This window comes from Poecile atricapillus, chromosome W (genome assembly GCF_030490865.1).
Source record: "Poecile atricapillus isolate bPoeAtr1 chromosome W, bPoeAtr1.hap1, whole genome shotgun sequence".
Taxonomy (NCBI): Eukaryota; Metazoa; Chordata; class Aves; order Passeriformes; family Paridae; genus Poecile; species Poecile atricapillus.
The window spans coordinates 22,756,206-22,775,385 of record NC_081288.1 but is presented as its reverse complement, the minus strand read 5'-3'; the positions used below and the strand labels follow the sequence as shown (position 1 = coordinate 22,775,385).

General features: G+C 37.5%; 1 protein-coding gene across 1 annotated transcript in view; it reads right to left on the bottom strand.

Annotated features, from left to right (window-relative positions):
* The window catches only part of LOC131592361 (thioredoxin reductase 1, cytoplasmic-like), a 36,156-nt gene that overhangs the window by 2,943 nt on the left and 14,033 nt on the right, over window positions 1–19,180 (bottom strand). The window contains exons 4-14 of the mRNA XM_058863819.1: window positions 16,653–16,725; window positions 16,418–16,537; window positions 15,457–15,599; window positions 15,213–15,328; window positions 13,606–13,831; window positions 11,406–11,498; window positions 9,634–9,710; window positions 7,845–8,001; window positions 5,622–5,729; window positions 4,176–4,271; window positions 1,893–2,027 (exon numbers count right to left, since the gene is read on the bottom strand). Coding sequence (XP_058719802.1) covers window positions 1,893–2,027; window positions 4,176–4,271; window positions 5,622–5,729; window positions 7,845–8,001; window positions 9,634–9,710; window positions 11,406–11,498; window positions 13,606–13,831; window positions 15,213–15,328; window positions 15,457–15,599; window positions 16,418–16,537; window positions 16,653–16,725 — 1,344 coding nt within the window. The remainder of the gene's footprint in view (window positions 1–1,892; window positions 2,028–4,175; window positions 4,272–5,621; window positions 5,730–7,844; window positions 8,002–9,633; window positions 9,711–11,405; window positions 11,499–13,605; window positions 13,832–15,212; window positions 15,329–15,456; window positions 15,600–16,417; window positions 16,538–16,652; window positions 16,726–19,180) is intronic.

The following is a 19,180-nucleotide window of genomic DNA, read 5'->3' as shown; positions in this document are numbered from 1 at the left end:
TAAGCCAGCTGGAGTCATTTGATAATGGTTGGAAACAGGTATTTTTGAACAGAATTTGTTCGTTACTTAAGTGAAGACAAAACCTTAGATCCAGTGGCTGTAAAGCCATCATTAGCTACCTGGAAGAATCACCCCAGCTTTCAGAAGATAGTTTTTCTCCATCACAGATGATCAATAGTACCCCCCTGAATTTAAGGCAGCACAGTGCAGTTGAGGCTCAGATGTAACTCTCTGTAGGGGTGAGGTCCTACCAGTTCTGTGCTTGCAGTTGTTTGGACTTTTCCTTGCAAGAAATTCTATTCTGAGCTCCTGTTTTCTGCAGAATAAAATGCTGCCCCAAAAGAGAAGGGAAATCTGGCTCTAATCTGTAAGCAGTGAGAATGGTACCCTCAGTCTTAAGGTTTTCTTCAAGTGGAATAAACCATGTTTCATAGGAGACTTAGCAATTAATTAATACTAGTGTCAGTGAAGATGTCAGCACTTGACCCTATAACACTGCCCCTTTCCTGTTCAAATCAGACTTCATTTTCTTTAACTTTTACAGTGATGTAACAAAAATAACAATGATATTATCCATCGTTCTACTCATCCAATATGCTCATTCCTCACAAATCCCAGTTTTCAAGCATTTTTCTAATCAAAGAGTGCCATCTTGCACTTTGATTTTTGTTTACTGCTCAAGAGATTAAATTAAGTAAAAGCATAAAAAGCCCTTTTGAAGATTGTCACTAAAAACGATCGCTGTTCCCTGGAGCTTTTAAATAGCATATTTCTCCTGAGCCAATTTCTTCCTCCCCCACTCAAACAAATATGATTATCTGAAATTACCTCCCTGAATTATGTCTAATCATCATTCTATTCAGTTTCAATTTTAGCAGCTCAGATGTCCAGAATAAATTATGACTCTCATCCTCTCTTCACACTGCATATGCAAATAGCCCACTTGAGTTCACAGGTTTGAATGCCTCCCTCAGAGATCTCCACAGGGCCCCTGGTAAGATAAGGACCTGCTACCCCTCTTCAAGGGTCTCCAAGAACACCATTAGATGGCACTACAAAGAACAGAATCTATATTTTGGATGCTTTGTAGAGGATTCAGATTGCTAGCAGTCCATTCCCTTAATGGAGTTCTTTGCTTTTACTAAACCACCCTGAAAATAGGAAATGAGAGGCGGATGTCACTTCTGCAGAGCAGCATCCTGGTGCACCCTTGTAATGCTTTACTTCTAACACAACATGAGATTCTGTACAAAGACTTACACAGGTCATAAACAAGCTTTCAGGGATCCTCAGATAATATAAACTGTTCTTAATGCTACTGAAATCAATCTCTGATTCACATCTGGGAGGAGCTGTCCCACATCTGCAGGACCAAATTGAGCTCTTCATTAAAGAGGAACAGCAAGATAGAAAGAATAAATATTTGTGTGGCTTCATGAATTGAAAGCCTACAGGATAAAGCAAAGATCTCTAAGAGGATAGAGTTTAATAGAAAAATTGTCATGTCCCCTTTCCCAGCACCAGTTTGTAACCCTATTTTGAGTACATTAATCTAGCTTTAACAACCCCTTCAGCAGATACAGTATTTGAAGCCTTCATAATCTTGAGTGGGAGAAAATATTCTATACTCCCCAATAGACAGAGAACTGGACTAAGGAAAGCCATAAACTTTTCACAAATGAACACAATAAAAGCAAAAAAATTAAATATCCCACACTAAACCCAAGTCTTAGAATTCTAAATATTAAAATCAGGTAATTTCCTCCCCTTTCCTCCCCCCATGCCTTCCTGCAAATTTGGACCTCTTTAACAGAGCTCTGTTAACCAGATTTCTAACACCTTACCCCAGAATACCATGAAAGCTGGGCTTTGAGGTGACTTTGTATACAAACCTCTGCACAGACAGGATGAATTCCTATGGTGTTGTCCAGCTGTTCTTTTGTCAACCCACATTTAATAGCAGCTGCAAACCCTTGGGTGACTTCTCCAGCATGTGGACCAAGGACATGGAAACCAATTACTCTCTCCTAAATGCCAAAGATAATCAAATGCAAGCACAGTCATGAATTTAGATCTCTTCAGACAACGTGTAAAGTTTTCTTATTCAGAGTATATAATTTAATCAGCTCACAAAATGTATCACAAATTAATGTAACCACTAAAATGTGAACTATCATTAGCACCAACAGATGTGAGATGGTATAATTTTGTTCTCTCTCTCTCTCCAAAGATTCAACTAGGAACTCAGGAGTCAGCTTTCTTACAAAGTTTTGTACAAGAGTACATCAAAAGCATGCAAATTTAACACACCCCATGGTCTGTGCTCAATTCTATGTGTCTGAAATTTTATTCAGGTGAGTTGTTCCACTCATGCCAACAGAACACTTGCCTAAGTAAAGGTGAGCACCCTGCACAAAGATTTTCAGTACAAGGGCCTGTGGTTGGTGGCTACATGGTCGGTATCTGTTGGAATTTTCAGTCTGATAGTTGCTCACAGGAAAGGACCACAAGCTGAAATTGCGGCCAACCAGACATGGCAAGTCTATTATAACTGAACTGCCAATGACTCTTGTGGCAGTGCTGGCTTTCAGTGGGAGAGAATACACTTAGAGATTGGCAAAAAAACCATCCAGTTACAAGGAAGGTACTATTCAAACTTCTCCTATCTATATTCCTGTTCAATTGCAGAACACTGCCCATATATCCTCAGAAAACACATGGCAGAACAAGCTGTATTGACCTGACCTGAATGTCTTAAAGAGGAAAACAAAAAAATTTAGTGCATGTCAACTGCTGTGGGCTTTAGTGGCCTTCAGGGAATTCATCAGATTTTGGTAAGCATAGATGTAGCCCAGTTGAGTATCAAAAGTTATCTGGTCTTCCAGCTAAATATCACATATATTGGGTATAGTGGGTACTACTGAAAGATTATTATTCTTTCAATAAGTCTGAAGACTAAGATTTACCACAGGATTTATTTGAATAAGAAAAGCTATAACTGAGTAATAAGTAAAATGGAATTATCCTTATTTTCCTTTAAAAATATGGACATACGTAAAAATGAAACCATAGTAATGAAACCAAGGCAATGAGAGTTTTAAATAGTTATTGAACTATTTTTTTCCCAGGGTAACTTCCAACACTATCCCTAGATGTTTAAACACATTTCAAATTTTTAGGACAAGAAGTTCACTTAATAAATTAATTAAACACTGTAAATCACCACTAAACCTTTGCATTTTCTTAAAGAGTTTTGGATTAGAGCATAGCCAAAGGTTCCACACTACTGCAAACTCCTCCAGAAAGAGGAGATGGGCAAAACCTGACAGGTCTGGAAATTTTACAAAATGGTGACATGATGCTTAGAAAGACTGCAGAAAGATAAATCTGTATCTAAGAAAAATTAATATAGGTAAAGTAAGTTTTGGTTTTTTCTTATAGGACAGATAGCTATGCCACCATCTTAACAGGAATACATTTTAATACAATATTACTCTTGATAAAAATTCATATTATTAAAATCAACTATATTTTATTGAACAGATTATGATCATTCTGAGATAGGCACACCAATTCTTCTAACCAATTACTAGTTTTGATTTTGCTTCAGCAGGTACTGTACATTTCTATGGCAAGGAAATTTGATCCTAGTCCAAGAATAATCCTGGCATTATCACCCTGGGATTTGTGCAGGCAAGATATATTATCCTGTTAGAACAAGCTCAAGAGTTTTATGAACACTCATAAAGTTTGGAGAGGTTACAAGTTGTGATGGTTTCTGAGAAACGTCAATTTCAGAGAGAAGAGTCTCGCAGAAAAGAATGTTTAAGTTTGGGGAGGACAGAATAAACCAATAAAACTCCTAACCCCTTTTACATGCACTGATTTGCTCACTTCTCAAAGTTAATGAACAGTCTTAAAGATCTCTACTTCTTATTTTACATATAAGGAAGAAGTACCATATACAAATAGCAATGGCAGAATTCTGTATTTTGAATTGGTTTTCTATGCACAGAAGTATGCATCACTATAAATATTTATCACACTTCAAAAGGTTCGCATATTTAAATTAATTTTAATTTGTTAAAAATAACCTATTTTAGCTGTTGTATCATCAACAGTTCCTATGATAAACATATAGATATTGTTTTCCCTGGAAGGAAAGATGCACTTACATTATCTTGAATATTGCAAATTATCTTTGCATAGCATTTGTTGTTATCTCTGGATGGCACAGTCCACTCCAGTGGCCAGAAATGACTATGGTATACCTGGAAATAAAACACAGGTTAAAAAAGAGTTGTGTCATTTCCAAGCAGAAAGCACAATCTTCCAAAAGCTGACAGATTGTCCTAAATAATAAGCAGTGTACACAGCACTTAGAACATCTGAAATCATGATGATATTATTTTCCTTTAGTGAATGCCAAAGACAGAAGTCTCTACAAAACAAGTACTAGTATCATCCAATAAATTAAAAAGGAGAAGCCATAAGAATATTACACTTCCAGGACACAGTTCTCCATGCTCTTATTAAATTACAAAATCACAAGTGACTCAATAATCCTACTGAGGCTTGCAAAACCAAAAGACAATAAGGTGACACAATAAAAAGATCAGAATATGATGACTTAGCCAGAACACAAATGTTTCTGGGTACACACTTTAAAAAATAAATTTTTTTGAAAATCAAAAGCGCATTTTCCAGAATAAAAGGTCCAGTGTTTCACATGTAACATGAAGAATTACATTCAGTGACAAAAATTTGACTGGGTATAAACAAACTTTGTGGGCAGAAAAGCATTTAAGCCTTTGCCCTGTGGTCAGGTTAACAGAATTTTGCACATTGCCATTTTGAGTTGTATTTACTTATTTTTCTCCACAGTTCAAATCAGAAAATGTCAGCTAAGAGGGTGACAAGTTCTCAACTACATGCACTACCACTTACTTGCTTATTTCTGTAAATAATGCTCCTCAGGTGATATTTGCAGGACATAAAAGTTCAGTTTATTGTGAGATTTCTTCCCCTCATACTTTCTGTAGTGTGATCAGTAGAGCATTTTGGAAGAACAGCCTCAGGCACTAAGTGTTTATTTGTCTAATTTCATTCCTGACCAGCAATCCCAGGGAATGAAAAGGGATTACTCACGTGAGTAAAATTAAGCACATACTTCTTTGTACAGTCAAAGTAAACAGGAAAAATTAGTGTAACATTTAGCTTTATAAAGTAAAAATCACTATGGTAAGGAATTTGCCATGCTGTAGGTACAAAAGCTCTACTTTGTCATTAAAACCAGTGTATTGCTTCCAGCACATACCCAGCTTAAATTTATCCTGAAGTATTTGCAGACACAAAGAAACCCTTTTTCTTTTTTTTTTTTAAAAACCAAATATTCCACCTTTAGCCCCTCTTTGCCAAAAATAGAACATATCTTCAATTAGAGCTATTGGAATTGAGGATTATTTTTATAACATGTCTACGAACAGCCAAGGAAGACAAAAAGTGTACCTAGTCACTTCTGCCCTTCCATCAAAGCACAAAATACTGTTTTAATTGACTCATAACATTATTTTAAATTACAAACTGGAAAACTAAAACCCAGATAAAATTAAGGCATTTACCTCAATGTTTTCCTCCCCAAATTTCTCCACTGCGGTCTCTTCAGAGTACCCACAGGCTCCATACTCCAAAGGAGTAAATACAGTAGTTGGAACATTCACATAGTCACACTGTACAGCATTCAAAACAAAACAGAAAACCCACACAACATCAGTAATAAAACCAGCATACAGCAGTCTGAAACACAGCAAGAAAAGCTTGATTATTCCCAATTCTGAAAGGTCTTTTGTTTTTTTTGAATTGTCTCAAATTAAGGTATAGTTTTGTGTTTGTCCATTCCAGGTGCTAATTAGAGCACGAATAAAAAGGCAGTTTAAAGCCACACTAACATTAGTATAGATTAAATGGAAAAGGAAATTCAGTGCCCCATTTAAAAAATGTACCAGATCACAGGTCAAACTGGAGATAAAAAGTAGCCTGTTCAACCACTTCTACAAAGCATGCCATTTTTAGCTGGGAATGTGGCAAGGGAACCACTACAATCCAAAGCCCATTTTTATCTGCTGTAACCTGGGTGATGCCAAAAGAACCAAAGACATGAAGTACAGCCATTTGTGGGGACAGGGAAAACCTGTCACTTCTCCCACTTTTGTATCATCTCCAAACTTTCTGAGGGTGCACTTATTCTCATCATCCAGATCCTTTAATTTAGGTGTTAAACAGCACTGGACCCAAGCCCAAGTCTGTGGCACACCACCAGTGACTGGTCTTCAGCTGGTCTCTGGAATGCTGGTCACAGCCCTTTGAGTTTGTCTGTTCAGCCAGTTTTCAACCCACCTCACTGCCCACTTACTCAGCCTGCAATTCATCCGTTTGTCTATGACAATATTATAGAGACAGTGTCAAAAGCCCTTACTAGATGCAAAATAAACAAACATCCACTGCTCTTCCCATATCCACCAAGTGAATCATTCTGCCAGCAGACTAGCAGGTTGGTCAGCTTTATTTCATTTCTAGTAATTTTATTTTCTATATATTTCAACCTTAATTAATTTCCTTTGTGACTGGGGATCAACCAAGATGCTGATTACTGTTCTTGCCCCACCTATCTGTAACACTAACTTGTTATATTTCAATCAGCTTCTCCAGATTTGTTACAAAGGCAGTGTAAGCCACACTCACATTTTTTTTGTAAGTAGTTACTTGTTTCTGGGATTCACTGAGTAAGAATGCTTCCCTTGGCAGCATAACAATTTTTGTACCTTGAGGGACTTATCTGGCATAAAATGTAAATCAAGACATATCCATAGCATTGCAGCAATAAAAAAAAAAATTGGCTTCTGCTACAGCTTCTTAAACCTTGCCTGGCTAATTCAATGACATTATGCACACTGATTCAGGATTCTGTTACTGCAATACCTGCCAACGTAAAACAAACAACTCAATCAAGCTCTAAATCTGGCTGATAGTTGAACTTGCTATGAATACAGCAAGCTCTGAAAGGGAGAAAACTTTATGGTCATGCCATATGGCTATGAAGGTGAGACTAGCACCCGTATCAGGGTACCAGTTCTTTAAAGGCACTCTCCTTTCCTTCTGGTTTAAACATAAGGTGTAAAGGAGTACCCAAGTAACTCCCATTTGAACAACCATAACCTGTCTGAAACCCAGAACTGCACTAGTATGAAACATAAACACTGAAAATATTCATTCAACTATTCAGGTATAAACACGGGCTGAGTTATTGGTACATCTGATCTTCCTTTGTGTCCATATTCAACTACAATTAGAACTGTGTATTACATTGAAAACATACAGATGAGAAGTAAAAAAAAAAAAATTGTGAAAATAACACTGAAAATTAAGAACATCACAAACTCCTATTCTACTCTATTTAGGGACCGCAGGTAGGTTTAGTAAACTGCTTTTGAACTGGAGTTAAAGCACTTAACAAGATGGGAAAAATTTATGACTTTTAGGGAAGGCAGTAGAATTAAAAATAAGTTAAATGATCTCTGTTAATTTCATTATCATTATACTCTGAGAGAAAACTAAGCCCTTTTAATAAGAAAAAAAAACAGACTCCTGCTTAATCCATAAGGTATTAATTTTATCCTACACAATTAGCTGAACACATCTGCAATAATATCTTTGCCAGGGGAAAATTAAAATGATCATCAAAGCTAATCCTTAAAATTCTACTAGGTTTTCCATAAGCAAGCAGACTTGCACTCTGCACTTAGAGGCAGAGCAGTGACAGTGTTTTGTGGCAAGTGGTTCCTTACCTTAGTGGTTGCCCCAGCATAAAGCCTCCGAACTAACAACCTTCCTGCCTGGATTGCCACTGGTGTGAGTTCCAGCTTGTCCTGCAGGATATCTCCAATAGCATAGATATATGGCACGTTTGTCTGCTCCTCATCATTGACAGGAATTTTTCCCGTTCTGCAATTGGAATTAACAAGAAAAAAGATCTAAGTGTTCTTCTGTGAAGGCTGGAGGTGTAGATAACCTTGCAGGCCCCTTAGCTTTAAGAGGAAGACTTGTATGTGAAGTATGAGGGAAAGAATTCATATACACAATCTTACAGTCTCGGGCAGGAATATAAAGTAGGGCAAATTTGATCAAAACTACAGGAATTCACACACTGGATGAGGAGGTAGCTTGTGAAGCTGCAAATCATCTCCTGAATCACTGAGATGAACCTCTCCCTGAAACACTCTCTACTACCAGCTAAGCTGTGTACTGGCAACTTTCAGAAATGACAGGAAGAGATGCTCTCCCATTCCATTTGTAGGACAAAACAATTTTTCCTACTACTGAAATTTCAGTCCAGTGGCTAAAGCTGTTTATAGAAACTTATCCTTCAGGCTCCTACACAGAGACAGGCCAAGCTGTTACACACTCTACCTAAGGGACAGCCAGCAAGCTTTTTAGCTGTAAGTGCACTGAGCTAATGGAAGTTTTTAATTATTAATATTTCCTACTTCATCAATAAATGAGACAGTGCAGTAATCACCACAGGAAACACATGTAACAGGGAAACCTAATCAGACAGACACAGAAACAGTCACACAGTTACTTGAGAGACCAGTGGTAATTCCCATATTAAAAATCCAACTTCCTCAATTTGTTAAAAATTGTACAGTTGATGTTAATAACTTTATAGTTCATTCTATTAAGCTAGTAATAGGTGTCCTGACATCAGAAAGATGTGTACTGTTCTACAAGCTAACACAGGTCTGCCAATTCTGAGTGGACCAAAATTTCCACTTATTTGGAATATCACAATTGTTCCCCTTGACAACATCAGTTACTGCATTCATATATTAAAACTCTACACTGGTCAAGGTCACAGTCCCTTGTCTTTTCTTCAGAGAGAAGATCTCTGATGACCTACATGCCTGCAAGATATTTTAGTTACCATTATTGAAAATGTTACTGATAGTTCCACTCCCTGGTGCAACAACCTCACTACATTAAACATCAAATACTCTTATACAGAAGACATGGATTGTACCCAAGGGTTGCTTCAATTGAAGAAATAAAACCCTCCACAACCTAAAAAATTTCACTTTGAAGTTTAAGGAATGCTACTTGAACCTTATCTTTTAAAATAACATGTAGTAACATTTACATTAAAATATAAACAAAACTCACTGCTCTAAAAGCCTGTATGAACAAACTGAGTTTTGCTCCAAGAGGTGATAAAAGCAAGGAGATGAGAAAAAGAGAGTGCAAGGAGAAGAGAGAAAGAGAGTAAAATCAACAACTGACAGATCCTAGAAAAGCCTATAACTGAAAGAAGCTAAGATAGACCTGTAAATCTGGAAAGAATGAAACAGACACTTTTTTCTCCCAGGAATTAGAAATTGACATTTCAGCAACAAAAAAAACAAATGTAGCAGTATTATGGGAGAAAATGCAGATATATCTGTGACATGGTCTCCCATCCAAGTGCACACAAACAGGGGACAAATTCTTCATCAAAGCTGTTGGATGTCTCTGCACCACTACCACTGGCACAGGACATGACACAAGCTCAGCAGTGAGTTGTACACAGATGTCTGTCCTTACTTTTCATTGATACGCACTCCGACTTTGTCCAAACCAATTTTTCTTGTGCATGGATCTCGTCCAATTGCCAGCAACACCTGCAAAATAGCAATGCACATGACTGATTTTTAGAAACTCAAAAGTGCATTTTCCTTTGGCTATTATCTTCCATATATATTAGAGATTAGTATCTAAGGCTGGTCACAGTAAGGTGAATACATTTATTACCTATTGTACATTCACAGAGTTTAAGACAAGCCACGTTACCACCATGACCTGACAATACCAGGCTGCAATGCTAAGATTAAAAACACTTAAATAGCTTTCCCTAGAAGAATACCCCAAGAATATTCTAAATCAATTAGTTAGGGACAAATTCTTTATTTTCTTGCAGTTTTACACCAAGATGCTATCCTGTATCCTTACCAGAGCAGGTGACCTCAAAATGCTCCATAAGGAAAGGGCTCTTTAGGAAAGAAACTCAGGTGCTCATGCAAATAAAAATGTTATCAAATCAAATAGTACTTTTTTTATCTGAAAATATAATTTACTTATATAGGCTCTCAGCCAAGTCACTGTAAAAGAATATTATTTTTGAATATTATTTGTTTGAACATTTGTTCAGACCAAGCCAAATTCTTACCCATCCTATCAACTCTGCTATCTTAAGAAATCAAGTTCCAACTTTTGCTATCACAAGGAAAATTGCTGCACGCTTTGTAGTCTTGGACAACTGCCCAGATAACTATATAATGCTTTTCATATGACAACTGCCATACAAACTGTCCTGAAGGAATCCCAAAATCTCTTTCAGGTCTTACAGATGATCAAACACACAATATCTTCAGAACTGAAGGTCTTGAAGTGCAGCACACACAGCTCACAGCTTCTATGAGGAGTGACAGCATTTCAGTGAAGATGTAGCAATAAGAAACCAAAAGTTTCCTTAATGAAGGATGGTATTGATTTCCTTGCTGAAAAGCTTTCACTATTATGGACTAGAAAAAAACCCAGTCTTACAACCCTGTGCAACAGCTCTGCTGCCATTGTTAAACTTTCCCACAGTATTGGCCCCCAGATGCACTGAGGTGTGTCCTTGTTAGGGGATGACACTGCACAGTTAAACCAGGTCACTGGCATAGAGTATTTGCAGTTTGAAGTCCCAGGCTGGCCTGTCTTTACGCATTCTGTGTGGTTCCAATACTCTATTCACTAATTGTTTTTTCTCCTTTCAGCATCAAGGCCTATGAAAATGAGGGGAGTGAGGTGTGATGGAAACAGTCAGTCAAACATACAATACCACACCTGCACATTGTAATTTTACTGTTTTAAGTGTGCAGTGAAATTTCCTGACTGACTTGCCACAGGGCATTAGCTGTGTTGGTGAAGATGTGTCAACAACAGGTCTTGAGATGACACGTCACTCAGTTGTGCTAAGTACAAAACATGCCCTAATTACTATGAAAGCTATTATAAATCATTACTTATCATTTATTACAAATATCCCACTGGGAAAAAATCCTGCAACTGATTCCACAGGACCAAGCTCATCTACACCCCTAAGCTAAGAAACAGGTTTCAAAAGCATGAAAACTGATTTGGCAAGGAAAAATAACAATTGACTTTGGAACTTTTATTTCCAGATTAATTACCTGCTGATTGTGTGCAATTAGCACATTGTAATAGCTGAAATAATTTTTAAAAATCTAAAGTGTGGATAAAAACACCCCACAAAATACCAACACTTAATGGAAGGCTATTTCACATTCTTCATGCATATAGACAGGACTCACAGTATTGTATTCCCCTTCCATTACTTGGTCCCCTGTTGTGGACTTGGCTGTAACTTTCAGGATTCCAGGAGTTCCTTCCTCAACCTGTTCAATCTACAACATTTTGGGGGTTGGATGGGGTAAAAAAGAAAAAGTTTCAAATAAAAATATACATATATATATTTTTCCCACCACATATCATTGAGTTTTAACCATTTAAAATTAGGCACTTACTCTAAAGATTCTTTACATTTATACTTGCATATTTTAATGTGGTTTTTTATGTCCCTGTGTTTATTCTTATGACCAACATAACAAAATCTCATCTCTGTTCATGTAAGTGGACTGATGGTTAAGTTCTTGTCAAAGCCCATCATATGACCTGTTGTATTCACTGGGGACAGAGCAAGTGAGTAGGAAGAAAACTCTCACAAGGCCTGGAAACACCATCAGATGTTTTCTCCAAGTGCTGCCATCATTCCCTTCACCCATGGGAAGCCACTGTCATAGAAAGCCCTCAGCAGTACATACAAAGACATGTAAGTGTGCAACATTTAACATAATCCTGGGAAATTTTAGTGTTCATCCTACAGATGAAAAGGTACTTTTCAACAGCACCCTTGTTCCTACTTCATGCTCAGTATTTAGAGGCAGAAAGAGCATAGTTTTTGATGAAGTTTTTATTCTTGTCCTTTTTTTTTTTTAAATTTAGAAAAGCCAATTGATCTTTCCCACCAGCTTTAAAGGATCGCTGTACTAAAGTGCTTCTGCTCAAAGGCAGCATTACTTATAATAATTCATCTTCTGCCTCCAAAAGTCCCAACAAAGGGTTTTAATAAACACAACATGCATAACTTCAAACACAATGTCTGAAAGAGATGAGAAAACCTGCTAAAAACCTACCCAGTAACTTAAGCTGAAGGATATTCTCAGTCAGAAACAGGGCCAAATATTTTATTCCCATTGAAATCAAAGACACATACTGAAGGGACAGGATAAAATACACAGAAGTGCATTTTGTGACTGTGGCAATGAACTGCCCAAAACAGGATGCAACCGGAGGAGCCAGCTTGCCATTTAGTTGAAATGATCTGCTTCTAAAAACAGCCTCCTTCTTTCTCATTCCCCATTAGAGCTTACAAAAAGCTATGTCTGCAACAAAACCTAGAGAATCATCCCTGCTTTACATACAGCATGGGATTAATGCAACAAAAACCTGCATAAAAACTAATCTCCTGGAAACATCCATTTTGACTTCTCACAGCAACTCTCACTCTGTGTGAGAGGCTCAGACCCACAGTGGGAACTGGCAAGAGCATTTTAAAAGCTGCTCTTGAGACTGCTAAGAGTGGAAAGAACAGTCTTCACTGAATTTAATGTTTTAATCTCCAAAGTGTTAAATTTGGCAGCACGGCTGTATTAACACCCAGCTTAAATTGCTTAATACATTATTTGCTATTTCAAAATAATTAAGGACTACTGCGAAAAAAACATAGAGAAAAATACTGTTAGCACCCTCTGAAGTCCTTGATAGGGCAATTTTGCATTAGAAAAGCTCCAGAACATCTAATATGGTTTCAATTCAACCTGAATTTACCTATATATGTGCCTATACATGTATGTAAGTATATATATACACTTACACATACTTCATAAGTACTCTTACTGAATTCAACCAAAATTGAGCAAGTATTTAAGAACTTTGCCAAGTAAATGATACAGACGATACTTCTAAAGCCCATTTACTTTTCTGGATAGTCCATTAATCCTTGGCATATAAACAGTATTTTCTGCCTGAAAATTTGAAAACTGGCCATGAAAAATTAGACTATTTGTGATACACTGGACCCTGATCTTAGAGGAAATTATGTATCTGCTTAATTAAACGTCTGCAAGAAGTTTCACAGATTTCAGGACAACTGCTGAATTTAAGTAAATTCAACATTTATAGGACCAGGATGAGCAGATGTAACATTTTCAGTACAACACAAGTAATTCTGACAAAAACAATGAACTTCATAATCTCACAAAATTTTAATATTAGGATTAAATTCTACCTTTCAATTAATTAAGTTTCATGGAATTAGTTTAAAACAAAAATTAACTCATTTTATGTCACAGCAGATACTATAATGAAAGTTCAACTTTTGTATTAATTAAAATTATTTACATCTTAAAACATTTCAGTTCATCCCAATCAATTGTTTGACTTTGAGCCTACCTTGACTGGCACAAATTGCCGAATAAAGTTGATTCCATGTTCTTTCATATATTCACCAATTTTGTTTGCCATGTCCTGGTCAAATCCTCTTAAGAGGATGGATCTCACCATTACAGTGACATCTAATCCAAGTCCTGCAAGAAATCCTGCACACTCCAAGGCAACATAAGAAGCTCCAACCACCAGGGTTTTCCCTGGACAGTAAGGCAGAGAGAAAAGGTCATCACTGGGGGGAAAAAAAAAAAAAGAAAAAAAAAGGAAAAAGGGAAATTAGAGGCAGTTAGAAAAATGTCAAACCTTAATTATCTAATTTTTTTTTTCTGTAAGAATAGAACAATGTTAATTTCCCTGCTCACCCAAAAAACCCTGCTTAATTTTTTGGAAGTTGATCTGGAATACAATATCAGTGCGTGACAGATAAAAAAGTTATATTTAGGAGTACACATAAAAAAAAAAGAAGTATGAAAACTCTGAATCACCACAAAAATGTGGAAGGTTTTTTTAACAGAAATTTAGGACAATTTGTTGAAAAAGGTAGGCATTTATTTCCCCTCTGAATCTTGATCTGAATATTTTGCTGCAAATTTTAGTTCCTGAGACCTAAAAGAGGAAGGGGTTCAGCTTTAAGATAAAATACTATCATCACTTTGAAGACTTATCCTTTTGCTAAAGCATTATACACAGTGACAGATATACACTGAAAACAAACCACAGTAACAGGCAAAGACTGAAGTATGAAACTATAGAAAACATGCTGCTTTGCCTATGTTTTATTTCTTTCAACTGTTTCATCAAGCTACATCAGTTCTACCACCCTTTGCACCTAGGCTATAAAACCAGGGCTTCCCCACAAAGCCAGAACTCATAGAGGCGCCATGTTTACTCAGTAGAGACTTAGACAAAGTTTGGTGATACAATTCTCTGAAGATTTAAATCTAAAATAAGTGTCCCTTTTTTCAGGGAGATAGAATAAAATGTGACTGTCCAATTAAAGGCTGTAGCAACTATACCCCAAGGAACTCAGTGAAGATTAAACACACAGCCTCAATCTGATAGTCTTTAACTCTGGGATTCCTGACTCTTCTACCTTGCAGCTACTTTAAAGCACCACTTTACAGTGGTGTATTATCTATTATCTTTAATTTCATTACTACTTATTAAAAGGGAAACATACCACATGGTGTTCTGGTTTCACAGGAATTGTGGCAGTTATTTATTTCATTGCTATAGGTTTGCCAGCCTGTAATTCCAGCCTCTACATCAAGTAGCTTAAAAGTTGCTCTGATATGAAAACACATTGTATCTTCATATAACATTTTTGCTTGGCATTAGCAATTAACCAGACACTCAAAACCAGTTTTCTCAAAAGCTGAATTACCTTCACTGAGTATCTGCAAAAAAAATTGTTTTCAATTTCATGCACTGGGTTTCAAGACTGCCCCAGTGCATGAAGAGAGATTCCTACTAACTTCATAACATCACCGTCTATGCTATTCCCACTTTCCCTAATATCTGAGTATGGAGTTTTCTTTCAAGCAGACTGTGCTCCTCAGTATGGGGAAGCATTTATACACAAGGAATGACTTCATATTCCTCCCTGTTCTTACCTGCTAATGCAATATTCTTTGTCTCCCGGTATACTCAGGTAGCGTGGTCGCTCACCAGTGGCAATGATAAATCTCTCAGCTGTGTACAGCTTCTCAATTCCCTTTTTGTTTGTTGCCTGCATACAAAGCATTAGTCCAGAGTGAGTGTTTCACAGTCCCACCATGGGAACAATTATTCTATTTGAAAAGCATCTCTATTCAGACAGCACTACAGGAAGACACAGCAACAATGGCTATGGAGTACCTTAATTGTGTGTGGCCCAACAAATTCTCCATATGCATTCTCATACGTGACCTTTGTGTCTCTCAGAGCAACCCGATAGCCCCAGTTCAGTGAACCAATGTAATTCTGAACAGACTCTGTCATGGTCATCCAGTTGTGTTTGACTGTCAGAAACAAAAGAGAAAGGTTCATCTTTTAGTCTGAGTTATTCTTTTTCCACAGCAAAACTTCTATTCTCAAACAGATTCTTTTCATGACCTAGTCTTAGTCCTGTTTTATTTCTAGGTAAATCTACTGAAATTCAAAGAATTACATCAGCACAGATAACATGAGAGGTCACAGTGCAATAGGTATGACTTAAAACATTGAAAATTAGAACTTACTGAATTACTGACAGTTTTATAGTGACAGATACATATTGACAGCTGTGAGCAGGTGACATTGCTCAGTAAATGAAGGCAATGCAAGGTGCTTCTGCGAGGTGCCTCTGCATGCTTCCAAGTACAGGATTGAAGCCTAAATAAACCATAATCCTACAACTATGCATAACAGATATAATAAAAAGTAAAATCTGTCTTCTTACATAGTAGTGACAGACACTTAGGGAAAAGAAATCCTTGCTTGTAACTTTAAGTTTCTGTCAGGCAATATTCTGGGGTATTCCCTTACACATTGTGGTACATTCAAAAATGGAGTAGTACCTTATTGCTTTTATTCACACAACAGTCTCATCAATTACTAACATGATCAGGAGCTGTTAACAAACAGATGAAACATGGAGGCAATAAACCCCATGGCTTTAAACTTGAAAAACTCTTCAGTTTTTCAAGTCAGTTGATCATCAGTTGATGTGTAATCTCTCCAAAGTTGCCTCACATTGTCAAAGCCAGCACAACAATCAGTGCAACAAGCATCTGATTATGAGAACCACCTCAGGATTTTCACTACAAATGACAAAACTGAAAAAAGTGTCCTTCTTTACCTTCTTCTGTAAACTCCCACCCAAATTTGCGTGAATCTTGCAAGGCTTGTCCCAGTAAAGCTGCCTGGTGCATCAATTTTTTGGGTATACAGCCCACATTTACACATGTTCCTCCAAGACCTGAGAGAAAGGAACAGAATGTGGTTTTGACATCAGTGTGGCAGATTTCAAACATGAGAATCAGAGTCTCTGAGCAAAGATCCTTAAAACAGGATTGCAATGAAGATAAATTTACCCCATGAGCTTCCCTGAGGCGTAGGCGTGACAAAGTCCAGCACCATCACTTTCTTTCCATATTTGGCAGCCTCCTGCAAAACAAATTAAATAAGACACATATCTAAATATTAGAGGTTAAATTTGGGGTAGATGATAACATCATGCATTGCTGAAAAGCTTTGTGACTTTTAATTAAGTAACAATGAATGATTTGCAAGGGAACAGACAGTCATTAATCTTCTGAATTCATCTGTGCATTCAGTAGGAAAAAGAAGATGAAAGGGAAAAAAAAGGCATTCATCCTGCTATACAACAGCATGGCATCAAGTGATACACAGGAGACTCTGAGTCCAACCTCATCTTTACTCCTTCATCCTGTCACTTTGTTCAGACTATTTCCCAACATGCCCATTTACTTTTAACCTATGTAACAAATTCCTAATTAATCAAGTTTTCCCTTCAAAGGTGGTTTCTCCAACAATATTTGAAAACACATCAGAAAATAACACAAGCAGTCACATGGCCAAGCATGACAACCTTAATCACTCTATGATTCTTAAGAAGTTTCATTAGGACATCTACAATTAATGCCTGTAAATGATACTGAGAACTATATACTAATCTGATTGCTCCCTTTGTGTTTTTCAAGAAAAAGGCAAAAACTGACAGCAGTAACTGCTGGCATGGAAAAACACTTAGGCAAGCACTAGGTAGCTGAGAAACAATGACAGATTCCTCTCAAAATAATTTTGCTACTCAGAGTAGCCACAACTATGCTGGCATCATATGATGAGTTCCTAGACATGTAAGCAGTAACAACTACAGAAACAGGATATTACTCTAAGGCCTTGGGTTTGGTTTGGGAGGAGCTGGACAGCCTTTAGCGTTGTTACCAGTAATACTTGTTAATCCAAATACTTGACAATCAGAATTCCAATTTTAAATGTATCTTACTTAATGCAAAATGCAAATCACACTTTAAATAACACAGGCTATAGACACCTTCAGAAAATATTGCTGTACGGGATTTCCACTTCCAATAAAGATCTAGACTGGCCAAGAAGCTAATTCCTATCCATCAGCAGCACCTCTGAGAAAGGTCCTCAGAATGGTGTCTAGAGACCGAGACGAGTCATTAAAGCTCCTTTATAATGACAACTCTTAAACACTGCTCCACAGAGCCTTACCAGGGTTAGGTAAGCAGAATGCATGGATTCCCAAGCTTCCCTCAGCTACACACTCACATAACACAGCACAGCATTGCACTGCCACCTTGCTAGAGATCGCACACAGATATAACCACTTCTGCTGAGTGATCTGCCCACAGCCACAAACCTGCCCTGGAGGCTCTCAAACCTTTTGGGGCTCAATGCAGTGCTGCAGGAACACAGCAAAGCTGCTCAGGGAGCTATTCTGTGTGAACTGGGAGCAGGGGCCTGGCTGAGTCTGAGTCTGCAGCTGGGTTGTACCAAGTCAGCCTGGCAGTGTTTGCACTGCCTGTGGAGAACTGCCTCAAAAGTAACAAGCTCTGGGCACAATGTAGAGAGGAAGATGTGCACAAAGAGGTATATGTGTCAGAGTGGAAAGCACACCAATCTAGGTGAACTGCTGCAAACCTGAGTGCAGATATCTGGAACTTTGTACGAGAGTTGTGTTGTTGCCGCTGAAGGTGAATAGATTACACGAACACAGGTTGAGGTGTGGTGAAAAGAAGAGTTTATTTTTCCTCCCAGGATTTATAGTTTTCTGACCACGGCCAGGGATTGGATGGTCAGGATAACACTTTCTCACTGCACTGGCCATGAGAGATGCCCATCACAAGACGTGTAACAGAAAGAATGTACACATCTCTGTGTTTACAGATACTGTCCTGGGAAAGTCCTTAGAAAACTATGTTAGGAAGCTCAGAAGCTGAGTTTTCAGGGTGACATTGTATAACTGGGGTTTTTCTGTTTTGGTGTTTTTAAAGCACTGCCAGCTAATTAATTTTAAAAAATTGAACAATCTAAGTGAAAGTCAGAAGTTTATGTGTGTCAAACAGTTTCACTTCAACTACATGAAACTGTTTTTAAATACACATATTACTACTGATAGGGATGCTGACTTTATTGATCTACCATCTTCTGCTCTACTCAACAATCGGTTGAAAACACTGAGACTCAATATACTTTACACACTGAGTTGAAGGAATTAGGCAGTTTATCTTCCTACTGCATACCTTTTCTGTCCTAGAACTGAAAAATGATGCAATAAATACCACTGTGTCAGTTAACCTCCTTATGGAAATTTCAACAGCTGGCTTCTTATTACTGCAAACTCTTTTTGCTTACTGCAAAATCTATTTTACTCTTGTTACTCTTTCCCATCCCAAAACATCTCCATCTTCTGAAAGCCAATGTTTGCTTTTCTTTGTGACTTTCATAGATCTTACCTTCAATCCTCAGTCCTACACCATGACAACAGTGCCCCTATTGATAGGAAAGCAGTAGACTAGCAAAACACACTATGGATCTACAATCATCACTCAGCCCTGCACATTTCCATTAT